The 25523-nt window shown below is 46.2% G+C and overlaps 2 protein-coding genes across 3 annotated transcripts in view; one reads left to right on the forward strand and one right to left on the reverse strand.

Moving 5' to 3' along the window:
• The first annotated feature begins 1079 nt into the window (after positions 1-1079).
• On the forward strand, positions 1080-6140 carry EIF6 (eukaryotic translation initiation factor 6). The gene is made up of 6 exons (XM_074920379.1): positions 1080-1255; positions 1349-1434; positions 2310-2485; positions 3706-3882; positions 4504-4685; positions 5928-6140. The coding sequence occupies exons 1-6, from the start codon at positions 1149-1151 to the stop codon at positions 5935-5937; spliced, it is 738 nt and encodes a 245-aa protein (XP_074776480.1). The 5' UTR covers positions 1080-1148; the 3' UTR covers positions 5938-6140.
• Positions 6141-6284: 144 nt separating this feature from the next.
• MMP24 (matrix metallopeptidase 24) overlaps positions 6285-25523 on the reverse strand; it is a 50450-nt gene continuing 31211 nt past the window's right edge. For both annotated transcript variants that reach the window (XM_074920378.1, XM_074920377.1), the window contains 4 exons: positions 16858-17072; positions 15532-15670; positions 14340-14606; positions 6285-13104 (listed from right to left, as the gene is read on the reverse strand). In XM_074920378.1, coding sequence (XP_074776479.1) covers positions 12767-13104; positions 14340-14606; positions 15532-15670; positions 16858-17072 — 959 coding nt within the window. In that variant the 3' untranslated portion in view covers positions 6285-12766. The remainder of the gene's footprint in view (positions 13105-14339; positions 14607-15531; positions 15671-16857; positions 17073-25523) is intronic.

Genomic DNA, 25523 nt, shown 5'->3' on the forward strand with positions numbered 1-25523 from the left:
GGTGTGGGTTGTGTCTGCACACAGGTGGTGGTGGCCCATGGTGGCGTTGTTACCGTAAATTTGGTCTCAAAAGAACCCTCTAAGACTTAGTTTGAAGTTTTAGCAAGCAGGCGTTCTTTATCGCAGCACTGGATGCACAGGGGATCGTTCCACCTAATGTGCACACGCTAAAACAGAAGTTCATCCTTTGTGTACCTTAAAGACACGAATATTCATACATTTTCCAAGAAGTCTCCACCTTTGCCTGCCTCCTACATTTACATAATGCTGGCATTGCAAAACTGCACTACACATGCGTGGGGGTCTCGGGTGGTCATTGATGGTCGTTTGGGGAGTTAGCCCCATACTCCTTTTTCTCTTTTATGGTCACAAGTCTTTTGAGGACAATTTCTTCACCTTGGATGTTTCCCAGCTCTGTTGTCCAGCCAGGCTGTTTTTTCTTACCTGCCCTGTTTAAGCAATTCTGCCAGGATGTGTGTTCTCATGGTTGGGATATCTTCTCTGTACACTTTAATCGCTCGGGCCTTGTTAAGTACAAAGTTAAACATTGTTTGGTAAAAGAATTTCTCAGTATTCCCCTCTCTGAGACTTCCAGGTATACCCAACTGGCGCCGCATGCCCACATGCGGTACAGTGGAAAACATCACTCATTGTTACGGGCCTCCATTTGGAGGCACCAGGTGCCCGCAGGCATCCGCGTGTGCGGGCACACGGGCAGCGCCGGCCCGGCCTGGGCCCGCGGCAGCATCTTCAGGTGCCGGTGGGCTGTGAGGGCGCTCGGGTGGCCGCCGCCTGCGGTGCGGGGTCCCCGCACGCGGGGTCCCGCGCGCCCCCTCAAGGCGGCGGCCGGGGCGAGCGGGCCTCCCCGCCGCTGGGGGCGCTGTCTGTCCCCGACAGGCGCGGCCGGGCCGAGCGGGCCTCCCCGCCGCTGGGGGCGCTGTCTGTCCCCGCCAGGCGCGGCCGGGCCGAGCGGGCCTCCCCGCCGCTGGGGGCGCTGTCTGTCCCCGACAGGCGCGGCCGGGGACGCGCTGCCCCGCGCCTCCCGCCGCCGGAAGCGGAAGCGGCGGCGCCGCGTGCGTGGGTAGAGGCCGCGGCGCCCCCTGGCAGCGCGGCCCCGGCCCGCGGCGGTGCCTGTCCCCGGCCTGGCCATGGCCGTCCGCGCCAGCTTCGAGAACAACAACGAGTTGGGCTGCTTCGCCAAGCTCACTAACGCCTACTGCCTCGTGGCCATCGGCGGCTCCGAGAACTTCTACAGGTGAGGGAGCCTCCAGGGCCCGGCCCGGGCGGCCCGGTCCCGCCGCCTCGGCGAGCCCCGCGGCAGTACCCTGACGGCGCTTTCTCCTTGCAGCGTCTTCGAGGGGGAGCTCTTCGGGACCATCCCGGTGGTGCACGCCTCCATCGCCGGCTGCCGCATCATCGGCAGGATGTGTGTGGGTAGGTGTCGGGGCGGCCCTTCGCCCCCGGAGCGCGAGCCCCGCCGGGGCCTCGGGGTGAGGGGAGCCCGGGGGGGCTCCGGTGGAAACAGGAACACCGTCCCGTGTTGGGTTGGTGCACACTGTGACATCCCGTGGCGGGGAGTCCAGCGGGCATCACCCCTCATCTTCAGAGTTTTTGTTTCAACGCTTCAAGTGTGTGAAAAGGAGGAACGAAAACGGAAAAACTAAAGCTTACTCAGTAAGAAAGAGCTGGAGTAGTGGGGAGTGTTTGCCTCCCGGGGTCTGAAGATGGGCTAAAGACACGTGTAAGTTGGATTTCTGGTACACTGAGAGAAATTCTGTTTTTCTTAGGGTTAATGGTTCAGTGGAGGGCAGAGCCCGGGGAGGGGGAGGCATTAACAAATGTGAAAGTCAAAGAAAAGTCTTTCACCTGTCCCTGGCTAGTGAGACCCTATTCAGGCTGACGAACTTCTTGAGCTTTGTTTTTGTGAAAATAAAGTCTTCGTCCATCCCGTCTTACAGCTTCACCAAGTATAATAATACAAACAAGCATCTTTGTGTTTTGTGGCGTAATTGGAATCTGTAGGGAAGATTCCTAGTCAAAGTGTTTCACCAAGAATCTTGGGCTTCCTTTAGTTTTGTGAAAAAGAGATTAAATATAGTGCCATTCACCCATTTCTGCTCTAAGTGTGTGCCATCCTGGTTTTCCCTTGCCTGTGGTGTTGTGTAATTTTTAAATCATAATGTTCTTTTTCCTGGGCTGAATTCTGACCTTGGGCAGAGTGGATAGGGCAAGGGCAATCAAGCTATTATATGAACATCAGGAAAGTAGGAAACATTTTTTTAAAATCTTTTTTTTTAATGTCATTTTAGGAAACAGACATGGATTGTTGGTCCCAAGCAGTACAACAGACCAGGAGCTTCAACATATCCGCAATAGTCTTCCAGATTCTGTACGAATTCAGCGAGTAGAAGAGCGTCTCTCAGCGCTGGGCAATGTCACTACCTGCAATGACTATGTAGCTCTTGTTCATCCAGATCTTGACAGGGTACGTGGCTCTGTAATACTTCTGAATTCCCAGTGATGCATGTGAAATGATTGCCAAGCTGCATTTTGGGTTTGTAGTTGTTGAGGGTTGCTGTATGTAGCATGGGGATCAGAAGACCTATGCTAACAGCTGAGCTAGCATGTAGGAGCCTGTGCTGCCTCACGTTTCCTTTCTTCTGAAAAGAAGTCTCAGAATTGGAGTTTGGACTTCTAACTTGGTTTCGGTTGATCTTCCTCTTTTCCTGTGTTTATCTTTATTTGTGGATGTGAACCCTGCCCCAAGTACAGCGCAAGCCCTCTTGTTCAGCATGCTGTAGTGAATGCTCTTGTAGAAGGGAAGGAGTGGAATACAGAAGTATATCGTTGGGTGCAGTTTGCTTTGTGTGTGTAAATTGAATGAATTAAAGAGAGTGTGCATGTGTGTAATAAAGAGATCGTAAAGAAGAGTTTAGTCAGGACTACAGTAATAGTTACAAGCTACTGCTGAGCTAGCTGGAATTGTAATAGTTGAAAGAGGCTGTGGATGTGGTGGTGGTGTGCATGTTTACGGAGGGGTGAAAGAAAGATGATTCTTGTATGAAAGTAAGGGCAGAGCTTCTGCTACTTTGTGTTTGAGAACTGATATCTTAATACTGGAGAGAGGTGTGTTGTGTGGCTACAGGTAGTGAAGGTCCTTACAGTGTTTGCTTTTGGTTTGTGCTAAAGGTGATGAGGAAATTGGACTTGTGCAAATAAAAAAAAAAGGGGGGGGGATATGGGGGAATGTAATGGTCTTTGCAGCATATTATACTTTGCGTAAGTGTAAAAAGTAAGGTAAGATGGACAGAGAGGGCGAAATCAAAATAATTCACAGTGGAAATGTAGTGGGGAGGGAAGTTTGTGGAGTTCTACAGAGGATAAGGCAGTTTTGTCGTGGTGGATGGGTTCCCAGGGAGTGCCAGGGAGCAGGCACTGACACGGTATCCTCAGGGGAGGGAGGAAGAACATTTCTTAGGAGAGGCCTGGTGGGGTGTCAGAGTGCCCAGCTCAGTATGCACAGGTACTGGGAACATCTGGAATCCAGAGGTTGAGTTAAGTGTTTTATGGTGATTGGATTGCACTGGATTGTGAAAGTGTGGGCAGGCTTTCAAATGGGAAGATCCCAGCTGATGGTTGTGTGCTTGACTACAAATTCTACAATACCATTTTGCTGAGGACTTTATTCTCTCATTCTGTTTACAGGAGACGGAAGAGATCCTGGCAGATGTACTGAAGGTTGAGGTTTTCAGACAAACGGTAGCAGATCAGGTGCTAGTAGGAAGTTACTGTGTTTTTAGTAATCAGGGAGGAATTGTGCACCCCAAAACTTCAATTGATGATCAGGATGAACTGTCTTCATTGCTTCAGGTCCCACTCGTGGTAAGGCATTTGTGGGCTTCTGTTTTCTCTTGCCGCTCCTTTCCAACCCAGTTCTCAGTTTTAATGCTTCTGCATCTCCTGGGCTCCTAGATACTGTTTTTTCTGCAGAGCTGTTCCAAGTGGGAGATGAGGAGAAGCCTTGAACGGGGCAAGTCTTATGAGACATTTTCCCTGTCTTTTCTGAGTCTGAATAAGCTGCTTAGCACCTTTAGTTCAATTCTAAAACACTGCTCTGCTGCAACTACACAAGTTGTACTGATTGATTCCTACAAAATGTCAATTGTCTGTCATTTGGCCAAAGGCAGTGTTTAAAAAAATGAAGTAATAAAATCCTGTGCCTGCCTAATTGGCTTTATGAATTTCACAATTGCTGTGCCTTTATACTTCCTACTTGTTAGATTTTATTTCACTGGGTGTCACACAGTTTTGTCTCCAGAGATTGAAGTCTGTCCTTTTCATCTTTTCATCTGAAGTCTTTATACCTTTGTTGATGGCAGAAGCTTTAATCCTTTCAGGAGTGTTGAGTTGAGGGCCTCCACTAAAGACTTGTAGTAAGGATGCGTGACAAAATGTGTTGCTGTCAGCGTACCCTGTTTATTCTTACCACTTTGTTTTTGCTAGGCTGGAACGGTGAATCGTGGCAGCGAGGTGATTGCAGCAGGAATGGTTGTGAATGACTGGTGTGCCTTCTGCGGGCTGGACACAACCAGCACTGAGCTCTCCGTCATCGAGAGCATCTTCAGGCTGAACGAAGCTCAGCCAAGTACCATTGCTACCAACATGAGGGACTCCTTGATTGACAGGTAAGGAGGATCCAGGTCTGTGTACAATCATGATCAAAACAGGCAAGATTTTACTATAAAAGTAGCTGTTTTCAAAATTGATTTATCTGTTTCTTAAATTTTTTGGTGTGGGTTTTTTGATTTTTTTTTTTTTTTTTTTTTTTTTTTACTTCCTCTTTCCTTTCGTTGTGTTACCGACAGCGATTACCTCGTTGCAGAAGGGTTTGTTTCCTTGTAGACAATGAGCCTGCTTAGTCCTGTATGGAAAGTGTAAGGGTTTTTGTTGCTGTTATAATAGTTTTTGTGAGAAATACTATCCATTTCAAATTTCAGATACTTTTTTCCCTAGCTGTTCAGGGTTTAGCTATGACATGAATAGATTTTTTTTTTTTTTAAACAAATCTTCTTTTAGAAGTTAAAATGCCAGTGACTTTGCCTGACATCTTGGATTTTGATTGTTGTAACCATAAAATAATTATTCCAAATGCCTGCCACAACCATTTCTGGAGCCAAAAAGACTTTGGAGTTTGTTAGCTGCTGCTTCAAATCTTTTCAATTCAAGGCTGCTGCCTTAATTTATTTTTTTTAAGACTTTTTGTCAAAAGCTTTGTCCAAGTTGACTTTTAATGGGAGGCAGCTTTTCTTGTTCTCTGCCTGGAGTGGCAGTGATATAGGACCTTCCCCATTCATTAATCTATGCACATTTTTTCACAAGGTTTAGGCATACACGTAGGGAATGTCCTGTGTGAACTTCATTTGATCTTTCATCTCATTACAACTCTTAGGATTGTTGCTGCAGTGCTAGAGGTGTGTTGAGCTACCTAGGCCATTGTAACTTAGTGGCTGAGTTCTCAGTTATCCCATTCGTATGGGAATGGTTTATGGCATGGGAGAAGCAGTTTCTGGAATGAAGAACTCTTTGAGAGAGTTCTTTGCTGCCCTTTTACAGTTCCTATATAGGCTTGATGCCTCTGAGCATAACCGAGCCATAATTAAACTTGCTCTGAGCTTTTGGTAACCACCCAGGCCAGGCTGAGTGTACATTTTGCCTTTGCCAGCTTGACAGGTGTGTTCTCACGGCTGGCTGTTGGCAGCTGTTAGGTCCACTTCCCTCTTTTCATAGACCTGTATGTTCTAGGAAGGGAAATTTCTACCGGGCCTTTGTAATTGGAGGTTGAGAACTGACAGTACTGGTGTTTTGAAATACCTTCTGCACTCTCTGGCACTCGTCTGCTAAATCTCCTTTCTGTTTTGTCTTTTTAGCTTGACATGAGCAGTGTTGGTTCCTACTTTCCAGAAAGCTCCTAAGGAGTGAAGTGTCAAGCTGCACTTTGCATTACAGACATCTGGACCTTCTGATGTTGTTTCTGCAGGCCTACCCCAAAGAAGAGGCTACAAAACCAACTTTCTGTAGTGTTTTGTAAATTTAAGTACTATTACAAAAACTGACAAATAACATACCTAAGTTACAAATAAGGAATGCTCTCTATCCCTTTGCTGACATTTTCTGGTTCCTCTGCTGTGCTTTCTCATTTTGTGATGGTGACTGAGCCCCTCAAATTAGCTCATAATATTTACTCTTGTGGCTCTTGGATATTAATCACTAGAGATTATTTTGCCTTAAATAATGGATTAGTGTTCTGCTGCACAGCAGTCTGTTTCAGCATGTACGTGGCACTGCCCTTTCCACACTCTTGCTGAAGAGTGTTGTTTTTGCTGTAGGTAGACTTGAGAGCCCCTTGTATGTCCAATACCAAAAATATAGTAGTTACCACAAAATAATTCAGAAGTCATCACATGCTCTCTTGCCCTGATTTGCAACTATTCCCACAGGGCCCATGATTCTGAAGTGATCATCTCTGAGTAAAACTGGAGTTTCTCAAAGTCAAGTCCAGGGGCTTCTAACAGCAACAATGTGTGACTTCCTCTGGAACAGTGGTATTTGTGCTGCTTCTGAGGCATCTGCAAGAGAGAGCTTAGAAAAACATGCTATTGCCAGTGGGCTTAAATTTGTTCTACAGGAGTTATTCACCTATGCTGGAAACTCTCAGAAGTCAGCAAATCAAAAAACATTTAACCCACCTAGTCTTGAGTTATCTTGGAGACAACAGTTAAGTAACATGGTTTGAACCAGTTTACTCCAATCAGATGTTAGAGATTTGGGAACTTGCTAATTAAGAGCTCTGCCTTTGCCAGGCAGTGATGATGACAAAAAGGATCTGTAGATACTGCTTTCAGGTAGAAGATAGTAATTTGCTTCTAAACAGAGCTGTTGCTCACTGATCTCTCAGTTGCTCTTCTGCTTGCCCATTAAAGGTGTACTGAAGGCGTAGGAATGCCTCCACTTCCTATCCTAAGGGTATGTGGAAGCTCCTGCTTTGCTTCCACCCAGCTGCATTGCTGTCAGCTGGGCTCTCTTGAGGAGTGATGTCTTGAAGGCAGGGTGGGCAGGGCTCTTTTTTTTTGATCCTGGTGCTTCAGGCTTTGTAAAAAATCAAGTAAACTTCCATTTTTGTTACACTGTCTGGATGTTTAGGGAAGGTTCTCTAAGTCTGGTTTGATTAAAAGTTGCTCCTTAACCTTACAGATGAAGATTGCCATAGGATCTTCTCTGATCATAGCAGCTCTCTCATCTGGTCTGTCTGAAATGCTGACTGAGCCAGGGGCTGCCATTTCCACACAGCTCATCTTCCTGCTGCTGCTGCTGGGGAAGCCTGTGAGCAGCTCACAGCTCCTTCATACTACAGCTAACAAATTTTAGTGTTCATGGCCCCTTTGCTATTGTGGACTACCTGGCCTGGAACTGACTCCAGGTCTCCTCATAGCTTAGAGTGAGAAGCTGCTTTCCTTTGGCCACCACACAGGGCTCTGTTCTTGGGTGTAAATGGCAAAAGGTCTGACTATTGCTGTTGGTGTTAGTGTGTATTCATCAAGTGTGAAATGAGTAACGCTGAAGTTCTCCTCTGCAACTTCTGCAACTCAGTCCATTCTGGTTGATAGACAGCAATCCTGGTTTATATTGGTGACCTCGATATGTGTTACATGTTAAAAATTACTTAGAGGTAAACAAGAAAAATAATCCAGTCTGTAATCCAGATCCTTAAATAGAAAAGATACTGATGTGCTGTTGGGGGTTGTGATATGCCAAAGAGGACTGAAGACAGACAGCAGAATGGGGTGTTGCTAACTGTGGTGTGTGACCTGTTACAAAAGTTGTGTCGAGGTTTGGGAACTGGACGGTGGCAAACATGATACCCGTGCTAAACAAGGGTTTGGGGAGGTCTGACCTAGTGAGATGGACCTCAGTACAAGGACAACAGAAACTAATAAAGAATGGAATTAGTAGAAACATGGATACATGATGTCATGAGAGTGTAGAAACTTGGTGTTTTCATGGCAAGTCATGTCTTGCAAGACCTGTGGAGTTTTAAAGGAGTCCACAGGGCTGTGGAGAAGGTCTGTTATTTGTATTTCCGACAGGCGTTTGACAGGTTTTTGTGCCAAAAGCTTTTGAGCACCCTGGGTAAGTGATGCCATGGAATGAGAGGGAAGCCCTTTCACATGCTTGAGGATGGGGGAAAAAGAGTAAATGTTTGGATTTTCCAGGAGTTTCACAGGCAGCTCCATTGGGAGCCACCGTGTTCAGCATTACTGTGTCCTGTTTAGGAGAGGCAGTGCATTAGTGTGGGGAAGTTTGCCTGTGCTGACTGACTCAGACTAGTAAGGACGAGGACTGGCTGATGGCTTGATAGAAAGGTAAGTTCAGTAAGCTGAACAGGAAGTCAAATACGTTGTGGTTAAGAATCAAAATTTCACACCTGTAGTGATGATCTGAGCAGTGCAGAGCAAATGCTTGGCCTGAAGGTATGTATTTGAACAAGGACATGCTCAATCTTCAGTAACAGTCAAAAAATAAACTTAATGTTTGGAGTTAATTAGGAAAAGCAAGCCGAAAGCATCATTATCTGTAAATCTGTCATGCATCTTTATCTTGAGTACTATGTGTAGATTAGATACAAGTGTTGCACACTGGTTGCCAAGATTGTCTGCAAATTTTTTTTTGGGTAATGCTTATCTACTTCTTTTTTCATTGAATTTTGGTTCCTGTAAACTACAAACTCCAAAAAAAGCCAGGATAAAGGAGGAGTGAGATTCTCATGCTATTGCTGATTATTTCCCATGAGAGCCTGTCTAGCAGAGCCTGCAAGTGCAGGGCGATGAGAACAACAGTGAAACAGTAAGGGAGAAGCGGCAGTGGTGAAGGGTTACAGAAAGGCAGAATTACAAGTGGCAGGCCCTTGGCCATTGCACAGCTTGAGGCACTTAAAGCACTGTGCAACACTTCACTGACCCTTTTTATGTATTTTATCTCAAAGGTGGTGTTCTCCAGTGGTGATGCCAAAAGGTGTTAAGGAGTAGTCAGTAAATCAAGTTCTGTGTTCCCAGTGCTGGGTATTGCTGCATGAGATCTCAGGATTCTTAAAAATTTTATTGCTGAACTAGGAAGCTGTGGGTTGCATACCGTGGCCATATCCCACCTTTGCTATTGGGTGGTGGAAGGCAACACGTGATTTCAGGTATTAGGAAGGGCTGCAGGAATGATCTGAGGTGATTCCAGCTTGGACAAGTCTGATACTATGAGAAAGGTTGAATCAAGCCTTGGGATGAATGTCACAGGATGGAGAAGAGTTGTCCAGAGGTTTTTGAGGGAGGAATTAATGTCTTGCAACTCAAGGCTCAGTGAAGAAGTTGTAGGGTTTGCAGCTTTGGCTGCTATAGTATGATTTAACATCCAGAAACATTTTTTCCAGGATCCTTCACAGATGTTTATAAAAAGTCCTCATGGTGTGAGATGGGAGATGCCCTTGAGGTTTAATAACTGATTATTTTGGGAACAGCTAATCCCTTTTACAGTGGAGGACCACCTCTGTTCTGACTGTAGTGACTGTGTCTCCCAGCACATTCCTAACTTACCTGGAAGAATTACCTTACTGGTGGTGAAATTACCCAAAGGAGTCAAAAACTGAAAAAAAAAAAAAGTAGAATGGAGGGTGCAGCGTGGTGTACATAGTGGGCTGCTCACCGGAGGGGCTGCAGCTGCTGCACTGGGGGTAGAGATGGGCCAGGCCTCCCCTCTGGCTGAACCGTCCCGTGCCGGGAGCACGCCTGGGAGAGCCTCCTGCTCGCTGCTGTTCCCTGCCTCGCTGCGCTGCAACACGTCCTGGCGCTGCCTTTCTGCACAGGAACTGCAGCGTGGCCACCTCTCCCTGGGGATGCTTTAGCTGTGTGTTGGGAGGCAGGGGGGGTCGATGCGCTGCCGAGTGTTTCTGTGGCATAATACAGGATCCCAGCAAAGAGCTGAGGTGGGAGTATGAAAGGAGCTATCCCTTACATGAATACTGTGCCCAAGTCCAGGTCACCCCGGGACTGCAGAGGTGCTGATCTTGACAAGAGAGAGATGACAGCAGCATGAATGGGATTGTACTGGGGAGAGTGGGTCAGCTGCTCACCTCCCTGCCCCAGCCCCGCCAGCACTTGTAACTGTAGAGGGCTGTTTCTCAGTCCCTTAAACCCCTACACAAAACCTCACCCCTGGCAGGCTCAAATACATAGCATCTGCACCAGGAGCCAGTTAGGTAGCAGAAAAGGCACGGAATGATTTGTCTGGTTCTTTGAAGCAGCAGTTCTTTGAGGAAGGTGAACTTTGGCAGCACAGGGCAGGCAGCTTGCTTACTGCTGTTGGGGTGCCTGGCTCCGCGTTGGCTGAGGAAGTGGCTCAGCTGGTACAGACCCAGGACAGCTTGTTACTCAGTGCGAGATTTTGAACAGACCACAAAAAAAATCTACCTTTGGGCAGGAGGAAACCAATACAAACAAAACCAGACATTTCTGTAGGTTGTAAATTTTTTTTTTTTTTTTAATGATGGCTGTTGGAAGTTGCTCAAAGGTTTGGGCTGTCGCAGTCCCAGAGGAGATGGCAGCGTACAGATGAGTTCGATGTGCCATGTGGCTGTGGCATCCATAGTGTGCATTCTACCACATACAGAGTACACATAGCAACGTACGGAGTAGCATGTGTGGGGGGTGTCTAATTAGTAGCTCCGATTTCATTTGGTCCTTTGCACTCCTTCACCCATCATGAGACGTTATCACATTTTTTCACTAAGATTCAGTTTTGCATCTACTAGCTTCTCACTTATTTTGTTATATGTTTGTAATATTTTTTTAATGTTTAAACACAATAAACAACTTGGCTATGGAAATCAATTATGAAGGACAAAATACAGTTTGAGACCATGTGTTATGCAGTCCTAGTGGGCTTCACTAGAAGTATCTATTTGTCTATCCTGCTTCACCGTAGCAATATTTGAGCACTAGTTAGAAATTCAGAATGCTGACAAGCTTTCTGCTTCTTCATTTCTCATCACTGTAATTTGGAATATTTTTAGAGTGTTTCTCATCCTTGGATTTTTCTTCACAGCTGATGTTACAGAGCTGTACTTTTTCTATACTAACTGGTCATTCTGTGCATTGCACTTCCATTGCACTGAATAAAATTCAGTTATAGGCAGAGGCTTACGCTGATCGCCTGTTCCTTAGGGAGTGTGCAAAGCAGTTCATACACTTACGTGAATGGCACTTCTGTACAGGGCTGGACTTCCCCATTACATTGCACTGAAGAAACTCTTCTTCCACTCTTCTATGTGGTAGAAATACCAGCATCAACAACAAAATGGACTAAGTTTGTGGTTAGGACACAACATCCTAAACCATTCACAGCTGTAAGAGGGATAAGCAGAAGCTACTCTTGTAGGAAGAGACTTGTGAAAAGTTACTAGCCGAAAGCTCAGATACTGACCTAGCCTTTACCTGATTTTTATGTCTGTCAAATGTGGCTAGTGATGAACTCATTCTACTGTGTGGCATGCTTCCTTTGGTCCTTGCCAAATATTTGCCTGTGAAGAAGTGAGCAAAAACAAAGAACAAATTTCGAAGGCATACAATGTTTGTAACATCTACGGGGATTGGATTTAGTTTTATAAACAGGCCTAATTCTTACTGCATCTTGACTATTTCAGCAAAATATAATGATTATCTCACTCCAACAAACATTTCCATTCTCCTGAAACCCAACATACAAATTCCACAATCTAGTTATACATGCCACATAACAACAATTCATCTTTTCCCAGCATCTTAACAGGGGCAGAGTGCAGTCTGCATCTATACATATTTTTCAGTATATCTGTAACCGTTGGTTCATGTTTCGTGCTGATGGGAGCTTAAAACAACATCCTATGACATTTAAATATTTCTTTCATGAATGGCTCCCAAAACAAAAACATGTATTCCCATGATTGCTTTTTTTAGACCCAATTACTTTGTCTTCAGATTGTCCCAATCTAGGGCTTGATGTTGCCAGGTGACGTTATGGTGTCTGGTTTGGTGCTTCTTGAGCTTCTGCTCTGCACTCATTTACCTCTCTGAGTGCTTAGTGGTTCCTCATGCACTGTGCTGAGTGGCAGCGTTGATTAGTTATGAATGTACAAAACATCTGACCAGCAGGTATTGGAAAATTGTATCCAGGTAATTCCCTGGACTTTGTAATAAACTAAGAAGATCTTTTAGAATGGTTCAGCATCAGAATGTCTTCTGCTTATGATACTGAATTGTTCCTGTTCATAGATTTCATGATCTTAATTCATTTATGAGACAGCTATTAAAAAAATGGTTCTGTTCAGAGGTGGTTTAGCTACACTGGAGAATGCTGGGTTTAACAGGGAGCACTGGTGCAGGGAACTGAAGGAAGTTTCCCAGGTCAGTTGAAACCTGTCTTGAAGACTGATGTTAGCAGAGTGAGCCTGCGGAGGATGGCACACCAAGACTGACACGCGACTGAGGCAGTAAGAAGAAAAGAGGCTCCACACTGCAAGGCTGTCTGTATTTTTTTCCAGTTTTCCTGCTTCTTTCAGTCCCAGGCTGTCCAAAACTTGTAGGTCACTGAAGTAGTTTTGTTTGGTAGGCTTTTGAATGCTTTTTTTTTTTTTTTTTTGTCCATAGTCCTCATCAGATCAATGAGTTGAGATGTGCAGCGGGCTGTGTCATACCCATTCCTGGACAGGTCTTTTGTAATACACAACATTTTGCTGCACCTCTTTGTTTTTAAACTGGAAGATCGTGTATACCAAGACAAGGATACACAGAGACAAAATGCAAGGGATCACAACTGCGATTGCATTTACAGTGCTAGGCACATCGTTTATTGTCACCATAATATCCACATCGTCGTGGGGGAGGCGTCTGTCTTTGCTTCGTTCAACATCCTTCTGGTTACAGCCCATCCAGTCTTTGAGGATTGACCTGGGGTAGCCTGGCTCCACACTCAGCCTCTGGTTGTCGAACTTCCAATACTCCTTCCCTTTGTAAAAGTAGGTATAAACTAGGAGACAAAACAGAGAATATTTCTCACCACACCACTTCCAACCTGATAAGCTGTGCTTATGTGAGGACGTGCAGAGAGCCTGAAAGGCTGGAGGTGGCAGCTGCCTGGGCCAATAAAACACACTCATCCAGGGCATCCCAAAACCACTGAGCAGTGAAGGTGGTTTTGGAGCCAGGATTCAAAGGAGAAGCCATAACCCCAGCTTGTGGTTGCAGTGCTGCCCACAGAGCACCATTCGCTTGGCCAAGACAAGCTGTGAATAAAAAAACCCCAACTAACTTTAAAGTGTTCTGCAGTGAGTTATATTTCACTAAAGCATCTGTAAATATGTGCTTGTCATTACCAAGCAATTAACATAATCAGCAGAATGCCAGTGTGTGCCCGAGTGCAATAGTGTTTGGAAGAACACTTGAGGTTTCTGTTCACCCAGCCTGAGGGAGCTGATGCTGAATGAGTCCTTTCAGGCACAGAATCCAGATTTGGCCTTTGTTAAGGAACAGTCTTGTCCTGCTGCTAGCAAAAAGCTGATGTTTTCTGCTACATGTCTGAAGCACCCCTCATCTCCCCAGACCATTCTCAAGTGGTTAGAAAAAAAATAAAAAAGGGGGACAGTGGTGAAAGCATTTGGGCTCCAGGACTGCTGGGCTGGTTCTCACTGCTCCTCCAGCCTAGCCCAGCATTAAAGCCCTTGTCTCACACCACAGCCCCAAATTTAAACATGGCCTCAACAGCACAAGCTCCTTCTGTTAGTTCTTTCCCCAGCTGGAAGAAGAGAAAGAAATCTTCAAATCAGAGAAAGGGAAGTGTTGGAAGGAGCCTGTGGAGGTCCAACCCCCTGCTGAGAGCATGGGTATCTCTGAAGTACACCAGGCAGGTTGGAGCTGTAAGAGTGACTGAGCTACAGGGAAGAAACTGAGGAAAATGTAAGTTTTGGCATCCTCACAATCGGGGCCCTGGGAAACTTGGGTAGGGCCTGTTGTACAGCAAAAGCCGAAGGTCCCTTCCCATCCCCCAGAGCTGGCATTGCAGTAACGTGGTTCAGCAGTTGAGGGGGTACATGGGTTGAGATGAGGGTCAGGAAGGATCTCAGGCTGCCAGTGCTCACAGGTGCCGTTTCAGAGAGTTGATTCCTATCTCAGGAGATACTCAGGACACCCCCCATCCAACAACCCAACTCCCAAGGTAGACAAGCTATTACCGCTCTAACAGGCGTGACGCCTGCAGATACCTACAGCCTTCCTTGCTGATAAATGCGCCCTGTGGGGCCTGAGGGATTCCTCTCCACACGGTGATGGGCTTTGGGTATCCTGGGTCCGTTGCTCTCTTGTCCTCGTTGTACCGCCAGTACCTGTCACCTTTGAAGAAGTAGGTTTTGCCTACCGGCTCCCAGCGCAGAGCCGTGTCGATGCCTTCCCGGGGCAGACAATTCCCCAGCTCCACCAGACTGTGTGGGTAGCCTGGCTCTGCTGTCACTTCTTTAAAAACCCAGTATTTATCTCCTGAAGATGAATGGGGACACAAACAACAGATTTGCTTAATTAGCAGTTAAACTGATACAAATGTAAAATAGCTCCAATGAACCACAGCATGGTGAGGCCTTCCAGGCTTAACTGTATTATGTAAAAGCCGTTCCTCCTCTTCCTTTTGAACCTGAAACCTCCTGATTTCATTTGCTGCTCCTTGGGTCTTGGTTTGAAAGAGATGCTAAACGACCCCTCCCCATTTACCCTCTAGGCTAGGCCTGATTTCAAAGACTTCTCTCACACCTGCTCTTTGCCATCCCTCATTCAGGCTGAGGAGTTCCTTGCAGGAAGTCAGCCCTTATTTTTCAGTCATTTTTGTTGCCTTTCTCTGAGCCTTCTCACGTTTTAGTACAGTTTATTGAGCTGAGAGGCTGAAGCTGCAGACAGAAAATCAGAAGACCAGGTACTGTGTTTTTGTACAGGCTGATGCTTTCCAGCCACACCTCCTTGCTCACAACTTGCTCTCAAGTTACAGGCTCCTGTCCAGACACCATCACAGTGCAAGGAGCTAATGTGGACCCCTGCATAAGGTTGGTCATTTTGTCTCTTTAGGGGACAGTTGTCCAGAAATGTGGTTTGGGAGTGCCCTATACCTGGAGAGGCCCAAATGCCCTGCCAAAACATGTTCAAGGAGATAGGCAGGAGACTGACACTCCCTGGGAAACAGGAGCTCCTTCTTGTTATCCCACAGAAGCCAACTTCCACTAATGAACATCAGCTTTATACAGAGATTGTCCTGGCAAGGTCAGCCCACACTAAACTCTATTTTAAGGATCAGTGGGTGCTTGAGGTGTCCCCTTGGAAAAGGACAAGGATGCAGCATACCTGTTTTCACCATCTTCATGACATAAGAGTGTGCTGTGAGACAGGTGTGGTAGGCTTGTACTGAAATGTACTGTACCTTTGAAGAAAACGAATTTTCCATCAGACCGCTCATAAGCTGCATCAATCTTTGCAGGGAGGCCTTTCCAGAACTGCTCAATTTGCATGGGATATCCCTCCTGCACTCGGTTGTTGCGCAGACGCCAGAACCAGCGATCCTGAGAAAACCAGAAGCATCTTCAGACTATTTTTATCTTGCAGTCAAATCAGGCTGGGCACCCAGCATCAAGCATTGCTAATCCCTGCCTAGGCCCCGTAACCATTAAAGACAGCAGTTCTGGTTCAGATGACAGCTCCAACCCAGCCCAACACTGTCTCCAGTGAGGGAAGCGCTTCATGGGGAAGATGGCAGCCAAAAGGGTGAGGAGTTGATTGCTGGTGCTGTGAAAAAGGGTGGAAAGAAGGAGAGGAAAAAGGAGCAGGGGGAAGCAAGTCCACAGTTATAAGCATTATGAACTCATTCATGAGCGACTTCTCTGTGTGTCTTGTACTGAGGTGTCACACTTGTCCTGGTACAACTGGTGCTCAACTGTCAGACCCCAGGAGAGCTGTACAGCCTCAACAATACCTGGTGACTTTGTCAAGCATATGGTGTCCAAAGGCACAGAGGAGTTATCGAATATCCCTTTAGATACGAGATCATTAGTTAAAGCCATAGTGGATGCTCCAGGATGAGTAAGAGCAAGACAGAGCCTGTGAGCCTTCTCCCAGGTACTGTCCCAGCCTTCAATTATTTTCAGTTCAGGCATTTTCTGCAACTGATGTGGTTTAATGGCCTTCAATAGATCCCTCTCCACATTCACACCCACTAGGCAGAGTGAAAGCTACAGGTATTTTGTGAATGGGACCATGGATTTCCACATTCAAGGCACTCTGATGTAGGTTATTGTGCAAAGCCTCTCCTTTCCTGGCTGCAGTTTGCAAGCAAGATTGACTCAAACTCCCCAAGAGCTTCAGGTAGCTGAGTGCCCCCAGAAGCCCAGTGTTCACTGCATGCCATCTCTGGAGGCAACGATGCTTAAACCCTGGTTAAGTACTGGTATTGCTTTCTGGCTTTACAGGTAGCTCCTCTCTGAGCTTGATGGTGTCTGAAGTCTCTGCCAGTGCATCCAGTTCACATTTTGGCACACAGGCTGTCTGGACATTTTGTGAATGCCCTCAGGCACTGTTTGTAAATATTACAGAGCCAATCTGCTTACAACTCCTTCTAATATTGCTCATTCATCAGCCTTGGAACAGAGCTATTTTCACAGACATTTCAACTCTTACTACCTTACATTTCTATTAACCTTTTCCAGCAATAAAACTAAAGAAAGATTCATGAGTAAGCAGGCATTCTTAGTACCTTGAAAACAAACATTTCTCCTCTAAAGAGAGCCACGGTGTTAAAGTTGCCATCACAGATATTCGGTTTCATGCCAGGAGGAGATGGCCTATCACCCAGAGGAGGACTAGGAGGTCTTGGCTGTCTCTCGTGTTTTCTTTCCGAAGTGGAGTGAATTCTGCGAACAGGAAGAGTGGGTAAAGGCCTGGTTGGCTCCAGAGGCTCAACAGGAGGACCTAGAAGTAAAAAGAAAAATGTTTATCAAAGTGGACAGGTTTGGATTTTCTGTGCTTCCCTCGTAGGTTTTAAAAGGCAACAGGCTGGATGAATAGCCTTATGAGGAATTTACATACTCCTTGTGCAGAGCTGATTCCCTAGAAATGGGGAGCAGAACGAGATGCATCCACATGTAAAAGTTGTCCCAAAACAGATGAGTGATAAGAACTGAAGAAGAGCCAGTATGTTTTTGTAGGTCTTCCCGAGGAGGCTGGAGCTAAAAGGAAGGAGAAGCCACACCAATCATGTTCCCAACTGAAATGAAAGCTAATAACCCTTGAATAGAAATGCTTAGTAAAAAAACCCAAAAGAAACAAAAAATCACAAAAAAAACCCCCAAAAACCCCCCCAACCTCAAAACCCAAAGCAAAACCAGAAAAAAGTTAGGGTGTGGAAACCAGTGCTACAATTTAAGGGGAACTGCAGGGGAATTTAGAAATTAGAAAGCTGTTACAGTTTAGTCAGGAATCTTTGCTTTGCTGACCAACAGCTGTGGTAAGGGACCAAGCTCCCATTCACATGATGCTCCCCCACAAGCACAGCTCTCCCCTTCGAGCCTTACCCAGCTCAGCTTTGAGATCTGACAAGGCTGCAGGAATGTAAAGAGCTATAAAAAAACAAGTAACTTCTTAGACTTGGAGTAGAGATCTGCTTTTAAACAGACTCTGCCACAGGATGATTTCACTAACAGTGATAAAACCTGGACCAAATCTAATTAAGTCATAGATTTCTTGTTGCTTCTCAGAGAAGACCACAAGTTAATAAGGCAAGAAGCAGAAGGCTACTTGAAGCAAGAAATTTTGGCAAGTTTTATATCTGATGTAATCAAATGGGGTTTGATTGCTTATTTACATTTATTTGCATGGATTATGGCTTCAATCTCTTTCTGAACGATGCTTTTGAAGGGGCTATGTGGAGAGCCTGCAGGACAGGCCTCCACCAGTGGGCAGAACAGGGCCTGACTTCTGCAGCTGCACCCCTAAAACAGTGAGACTGGTCGAGCAACTGCTGCTTCACAACAGCCGGCAGGGCTGAACACTTGCACTGGCCAAGGCTCATCCTCACGGGCTGCAGGAGTCACCCAGTCGTGTGGGTGACTGCCGTGGCATGCCCGGAGGAGGAACGTCAGAGTAAGGATGTAGCTACCCCTGGAGGCTGTGCACCTGTGGGATTAGGAGAGGACTTCTGAAGATGAACATTTTGAACTGTGCTGCCTCAAATGATGGTTAGGTCTGAAGTCCCTGTGTCAACTTAGCTCTTAAATGTTACATTTTGAAAGGGTTCCAATAATGAATGTTTACCATGTCCTGGAGAAGTGACTGGGTTAGTCAAAATCATCGCAGCTAGTGACAACAGTCATCAAAGCCATCACACTAACATAACAGTAAGAATCTGGTGGGTAGGTTTCATGGATACCATGTTCAGAAAGTGCCACCTAGATAACAGTACCAGGCCAGAAACCTCCACCTGTGAGCTCTGCGATGAGCCTCGTGTTTCTGGTGCAGATACAGCACATGTTCCAGATTTCAAGGCACAGAAAATCTTCTATAATGCACAGCAGATTGTTCCAATGATTAAGCCCTGTCACTGCTAAAGTCTGTGTCTTACCTATTGTCTGAGTTTGTACAGCTTTAGATCCAATATTTTCTCCTTATCTCTAGTGTCTCAACATTTAATCATCTACAGACCTTGATGCTTTTAAAATTCTCCTTAAGGAGCTACATAGACCCTTCTGTCTGTTGCTTCAGTGTCTTTTCATTTTAAGATCTTGAGACTTACTCTTACAGCTCTTTCTAAAGCTTTTCAAATGGATCACTACATTTCTTCAAGGTGACATCCTCATAATGTGATATTCTGTGCCATATGCAATTTTTTTAGCAACTGTTTTTACTTGCAACTGTTTTATTAAAGTTCTAGGATAAAACTAAATAGAAAGACATGAAATACTCTCACAGAAATCCTTTAGACAAGGACTCTCTGTTGATAATTATTCTTGGAAAGCTGTCTACATGAAACGGATAAAAATATTCGACTGATACTGTATACTTCTCATCCCCCTACATTCTTAGCTGTTCAGTGCCCAGAATCTTAGCAGACCATAAAGTTCTTTTAAATAAAATTCCCAAACTGTGATACTGCTGCCGCTAGTGATCTGTGAATTCTCCCCAAATGGTGTGCAGCAAAGGTCTCCAGACATTGCCCATCACAGGAGGAACAGGGCTGGACCCCCTTGTTAGCCCGGCACTGTGGGTGCATCCACACTCATGTTTCAGTGCAGCTCAGAAGTGTGCTTTTGAGAAGCTGCTCCATCATTTTCAATTTCTGTGCTTTGATTCACACTGAAGTTCACAAAATGCATTCTTTTTGGACAAAGCTCAACTTGAAGATGCACTTCTGGAGTACATCGAGCATACTGCAGCTGCCAATAGGCATCACAGGGCACAGCTAGAGCTATTCCACAATAACCACCCCCTTCACTGAAACACACACAGACTGGCTGTCAAGCACTCAGCCTTCTCTTTACTTTACACCACCCCTAAATACTGCTCTATCTACAGATGTGCTACTTTTATTCTTGCTAGCAGCCACAGACGTTGTTTGCTAAGGCAGCCATAGGCAACTTCACAGAATCACAGAATCATCTAAGTTGGAAAAGACCTCGCAGCTCATCTAGTCCAACCATTAACCTCACACTGACTGTTAACTTATGGTGGTGTGAAGCATATGGGCTGTGCAAAGGCATCTCCTCCGAGCGTTACACTAGCTGACACTTCTGGTTCAGGCTGGAAAGCTCACAGAGGTAGGATTAAGTTGGTACAGTGGGATATGCTGCAGAGGCAGGGATGGGAATAGAGAAGTAAGTCCCAGGCAGATCTTACACTGGTTTGTTGAGATGGGATGTGGGAGCAGTGTTCAGATCCTGCTTTGGTGAATTAAAGGAGCAGGAACTGGTAACCTGTTTTGGCTGCCAAAAATGGCACTTGGTGCCAGTTACAGTACCTGAATAAATACCTAAATAAAAAAAACTGAAAAGTTTGAAAACCAGCAATTCACATGCTTGCTGAAGATAGGAAATGCTTGCATTAAGGAAAGGTAAGTCTTGACTGGGGCCTAAGCAAGGAAACAGTAAACAGTGACTTACTGCAAGCTGCAGGTCTCATTAAACAGCAGAGTGATCTTGTCACTCCTGTGCTGCCATCCACACGGCTTTAGTGCACGTGTTTTGTAAATAACCTCGAAAAACCTCTAATGCATGTCCTACATGATAGGATTCCCCGCCAACAACTGAGGCAAGGATCACCTTTCAAAATGAAACTACAGCATCTCGCTACAGAAGCGCAAGGGAGGTGTAGTTGTTCATTCCCTCCTCTTTACAAGAGGCTAACGCTGCCGTGCACTGACCAAATGAGAGGTGCATTTCTGTTGCCACGTATGGATCAGAAAAGCCTTCTCCGGTGGTCAGTTTAATTGTCACAGTGGAGCACTTTCATCAGACAGCTATTTGGTAGTTTGTAGAAGACTGCCACCAGCTCCAGCACAGGATAGATCCCAGCATTGTGAGAGGCAGCTAGAAGAAAATTCACAACGTGACTGTAAGGAGGATTCCAAGGAGCACCGTTGCCTTTAAACGGGGTGAGATGTGTAGCAACCTGCAATGCAGAAGCACGCCTCTGTCAGAGGGAACTCTCTGGGAGAGACAAGAAGTCACTGTATGTTACATATTCAAACTGGAAAGACACAAGAGTGAAAGGGAGCGATTGCCAAGTCAGGGCGGTTCTGCTTCTCAGACACAGCAAGCAGATAGAGATACTCAAATCAACAGCAGTTCTGGATTTCCAGAAATCACAAGCCAAAAACTCCACGCTTTGAGAGGAGAAGAAAGCAAGAATAGAGTTTTATAGAGATGACCATGAGCAGCAAGGTGAGGACATGATGTTAATTTTTCCCCCTCTCTTTTAAAGGAAAAAAGTGTGAGACAGGACAGGAGTACTATCTAAATAAAGTTATGATGAATGTGTCTGATGGGTCACAAAGACACATAGAATCTGATAGTAAGGTGCAGAACAGGGTCTGTAAGATTGTGGTCATGTGCTAAAAATTTACCATCTCATGCATGATTGGAGTTATTAAAGATTCTCTCTCTTCACAAGTGAGGACTACTCATATACCAGGTTACAGCCTGCTCTGCCCCTGCTGCAGGACAGCATTCATGTTCAACTCTCTCACATTTAACTTAAGTGTCCAAAGTCTGTCAGAGTCTTCCATGGAGAAGAACAAAGTTAAAATAGGACCTGCAACCCAGGGGACTGATTTTAACGAGCTCTAAGATGTCACTGAAACAAAATGCAGTAAACTTGCAAGGCGGAAGCAGTTGTGCACACTGCGGCCAGGATGGTGCAAATCAGCAACGATTCAGGTGAACCAGAGATTTGCATTAACTGAAACATTTGCTAGAGCTCTGCAAAGAGCTCACAGGTCACGACTAACAACGGCAGCTGGGCCACTGTACGTACTCACTGCTTGCACTGGCCAAGCTAGTGCTGGTGTATTGCTCTGAAGGAGGTATCCAGCATGGACAAGGCTTCCCAAACATTTTACAGGTCACACTGCAACTTGCTGGGATGCAGACTTTGTCATTTCACTTAAAATATTCCTCTTACTGTCTTTCCCTGCCAGCCATGGATTTTTTTCCTTATCATCTTCTGCTTCTCTTCTTGTTTTTATGTATTCTGGGCCCTCTAATTTATCCTGATTAAAGTCTTGTCTCCTCTTACGGTTATACAGATTGCATTTTTAATTGCTGCCTTCACTTTGTCACCGAGGGAGGGTGGACTTAGAGCTAAAGGTGGAAGGTAATCCTACAGTTATGCACATGCAAAGAGCAGAGCAGAACACATACAACATGAAAGTCCTCGGGTCCAAGTGGGCAGAATTTGGTCTACAGTTAGGGGGATGGGAAGCAGAAGCACAGACTTTCCACTGCTGAAGAAAGATGCTGTCTTGTAAGACCTAAGCCACTTCTGAGCACAACCTGGCATGAAAGCAGAATGGATAGACCCGATATAGTTTGTCAGTTGTTACTATTTCTGGAATCTCATCACAGTAACCTGCCTCCAGAACAGACGGCTAAAGGCAGGATCTAACAGGTTTATGAGCAGCAGAGATGACCGTGTGAACTAAGAGCTACTTGAGAGATGCTGGTACCTTGGTATTTATTACAGGAACTGATTACACCCACCACTGATACAACTAACCAGGCAGCATCGCACGCAAATGACAGCCTCTGTCACTACGTTTCCAAGCAACTTCAGAGAATCAGTCAGAGCAACTCTCATTGAGAGAAAAATTAAGTGAGAGAGGCTATTGCATGGGTCTGCAATTGGGCCTGAACCCAGTCACCAGGCTATTGGGTGTGATCCCAGCACTGGAGACGAACCCACCCCCAGGGCTGAACCTGCAGCCACTTCCACAGGGGAAGCAGGTAAGAAACCTGCTGGAGCTGGAAACTCTAAGTTCTGGAGGGAAGCAGCTTGCGGGGATTTTACAGACACTGTGTGGAGAAGAAGACTTTCTTCCTCTCTATCACAACCAAGGCAAAGAATGTCAGAAAGCTTTTGGGTCACAGCAGATCACCTTCAGAGTGTGACTTCCGCCACTGGCACTTAGCCTCCTCCCTTCATGCTTCCTCTGTCGCAGACCATCTGAATACCAAGGTGACCTGTGAAGATAACACAGAGAGAGGAGGCATTTAGGAGCCACTGTGTCGATAGTTGAGGACAAAATATAATTGTACTGTCCTCCTGGCTATGGACAGAGTGTTCCCTTAACTGCACAACACCTGCCTGGAGGCTCAGCATCCCGCATGGCTCAGCGTCCTTCGCAGCCAACTCTGCATGAGCCAGGCAGCTCTCCAAGCCTGCCAGTGCAGAGGATGCCCTTTGTTTCAGATCAGGGGAGGTAACGATCCACCTGCAAACAAAGGCCTGCCTTTATCTTCTCCATATTCACTCCAAGTATGAAACTATCATCCAGACCACAGGCAGGCAGTTACACTTTTGAATAACATACAGGAGTTTTTTGGTTGCAAAAAGCTGAGCTGCCTGCATGTTTCTGCAGGACTGCACCAGCTGGAAAGGCTCCTCAGTTTCAAACCAAAATGTATGATCCAAATGAGCCAGGGAGAGTGAGAGAAACCCACCTGGCTGCTCTGCAGACTCCAGGGCAGTAGAGAGTGGCTCCTGTTCGTAATAAATAAGCTAGCTGTCAACAAGCTATCTCAGGGATGAGAGATGGTCCATCCACAACAGCTCAGAGCTCGGAAAGGACTCGTTTTCCTTGCCCACTTGGTAAACCTGTCCACGGAGCACTTGGCACTTCTGGGGTCAGACTTCAGCAGTGAAGTGAATTAGCTATGTCAGTTTGGGTATTCTTGCCCCAGTGCGCTACAGTCTGCAGAACAAGGCCCAGCACCCACAGTCTACCCAACAGCTGGGCAGTCAAGGCCCTTGTGATCATCACTGGGTGGCAGGAAGGGTTCCTCGAGCCCATCATACACAGACATTCTCCTCTGAATGACCAACTGCCACTCAGGTGATAGAAGACAAGTGTCTGTGGCTGAAATCCTTGCTCTAAGCCAGAGGGAAGTTACAGAGCTCTCCTGGGCTCTGTAACGAGGCAATTCACCTTGTGGTTGGGTTCTCTGCTTTGGGTGCAAGAAAACTGGGTCCAAAATTCCCAGGCTTAGGCAAGCAAATGATGCAAGTTTGGGCTCTGCAAGATGCGCCAGCTGTGGTGCTTGCAGCCCAGTTCCCCCTCTGGAAAAAATTTAAGAAGCCTGACATCTGCTCCACTGCAAAACAGAACATATTTTTTATACTCAGAAGGATCTGTAGGATAAGTATTTCATGCCCAGCCACAGCATAAAGCAGTGTTTCTCCATCAGCTCAGAAACCTCCCAAGAGACTTGGGCTCCCCCTCAGCTCCTCCCTCGTGAGGAGGCAGCCGATCAGCTCCCTCCTCTCACAGTGTATGTGTGCAGCTCCAGGGCTGATGTGGGCACGGGTGAGTCCCTGTGTCATGACAGAGTCCTCCATGTGTCAGGTGGACCCCAAGGATGGCACCAGGAATCAGGTAGTTCCTCCCTGCCTGTTTTTCAGAGGAACAGGAATGCAGACCTGGCCCAGGGCAGGTGAGACTCAGTGGATGCACCAGAGGTGCAGTCTGGTATTTCCTGCTGAGTCCAATAGTCTCTGGACGGGAGGAAAGGTGCAAATGAAGGGATGCAACATAGAGAGGGAGTCTGGTATCTCTGCAACATGCCAGAGATACAGCACCAGGGCAGGTCCCTCCAGCTCTCTTACTGCCACACATTTTCCTTCCCCACTCTCCTATGAGCACAGTACCATGGGGCAGGGATCCAAAAGTCTCAGATCTTGCAGCTTCTATAGACAAAGTCTTGGACGTTACTCTAATTTCTTCCACATTCAAGAGGACATTATCAGAAAACAGTCCTATGCCTATAACATTTCCAGGTGCTGCATGACAGCAAATCTTGCTCTGATGGTCACTCACAATGCAGCATCACCATGCAAAGCGTTTTGCATCAGGTCTTTCTGCTGTTCCATCTCAAGCCATCTCACACATACATGTAGATTACAAGGATCTGGGATTGCTCCATGGACTGCCACTGGGAAAAGGTGAGGGAGGTTATGAAACCTGTGCTTGCTGCACAGGAGCCATGCGGCCGGCAGAAGGTGCTGTTTGCTCAGGGACACTGTGTCCTGCTGATCCCCTGTGCCTGGATGTCAGAGCAGGTGTCTAGTTCCTTGGCCAGGGGCTGGTGTGGTTTCATGACCACCCTGGAGCTCAGCCCTCATGGGATGCAGCATGTACACTGACTGGGAGCTCTTCTCTTGAGCTGCAGAAAGGATGTGTGAGGTTGACATGTCCTCAGTGAGATCTGGGATGACCCCAATCCTTAAGGTTTTCTCCAGACCTAATGATTTGGTCTGTCTTTGAGTGATTAGGAGACCTTTCCTTTGTGACCTGAGGCTTTGAAAGGGCCTTGAAAGTCACCTGGTTTATCAGCTCCAAGCATCTGTGTGGACACAAGTTTTTCCTGCACATGATGTCAACTCTTCTGCTCCCCAGGCACAGTGTCAGAAGAATCACTCCTAACATGAGAGGATGCTTCAGCCTACAGCAAAAGGGTCCTTAGAGCAGGATGTGAAGAACAGGGAAACCAGTGCTGAAGGATGATCAGTTCAGGCTGTCTGACAAGGCCATGGCTGGCTGAGACCGTCTCCCCTTTCCACCTGCACTGTAGCTGCATGCAGCCCTGGCTGCAACACTAGCAAAATTAAAAGAGACAGTCAACTTAAGAGGGTATCCAGGGGACCTACATAATGGTA

The sequence above is a fragment of the Athene noctua genome, chromosome 16 (assembly GCF_965140245.1).
Source record: "Athene noctua chromosome 16, bAthNoc1.hap1.1, whole genome shotgun sequence".
In the NCBI taxonomy this organism is placed as follows: Eukaryota; Metazoa; Chordata; class Aves; order Strigiformes; family Strigidae; genus Athene; species Athene noctua.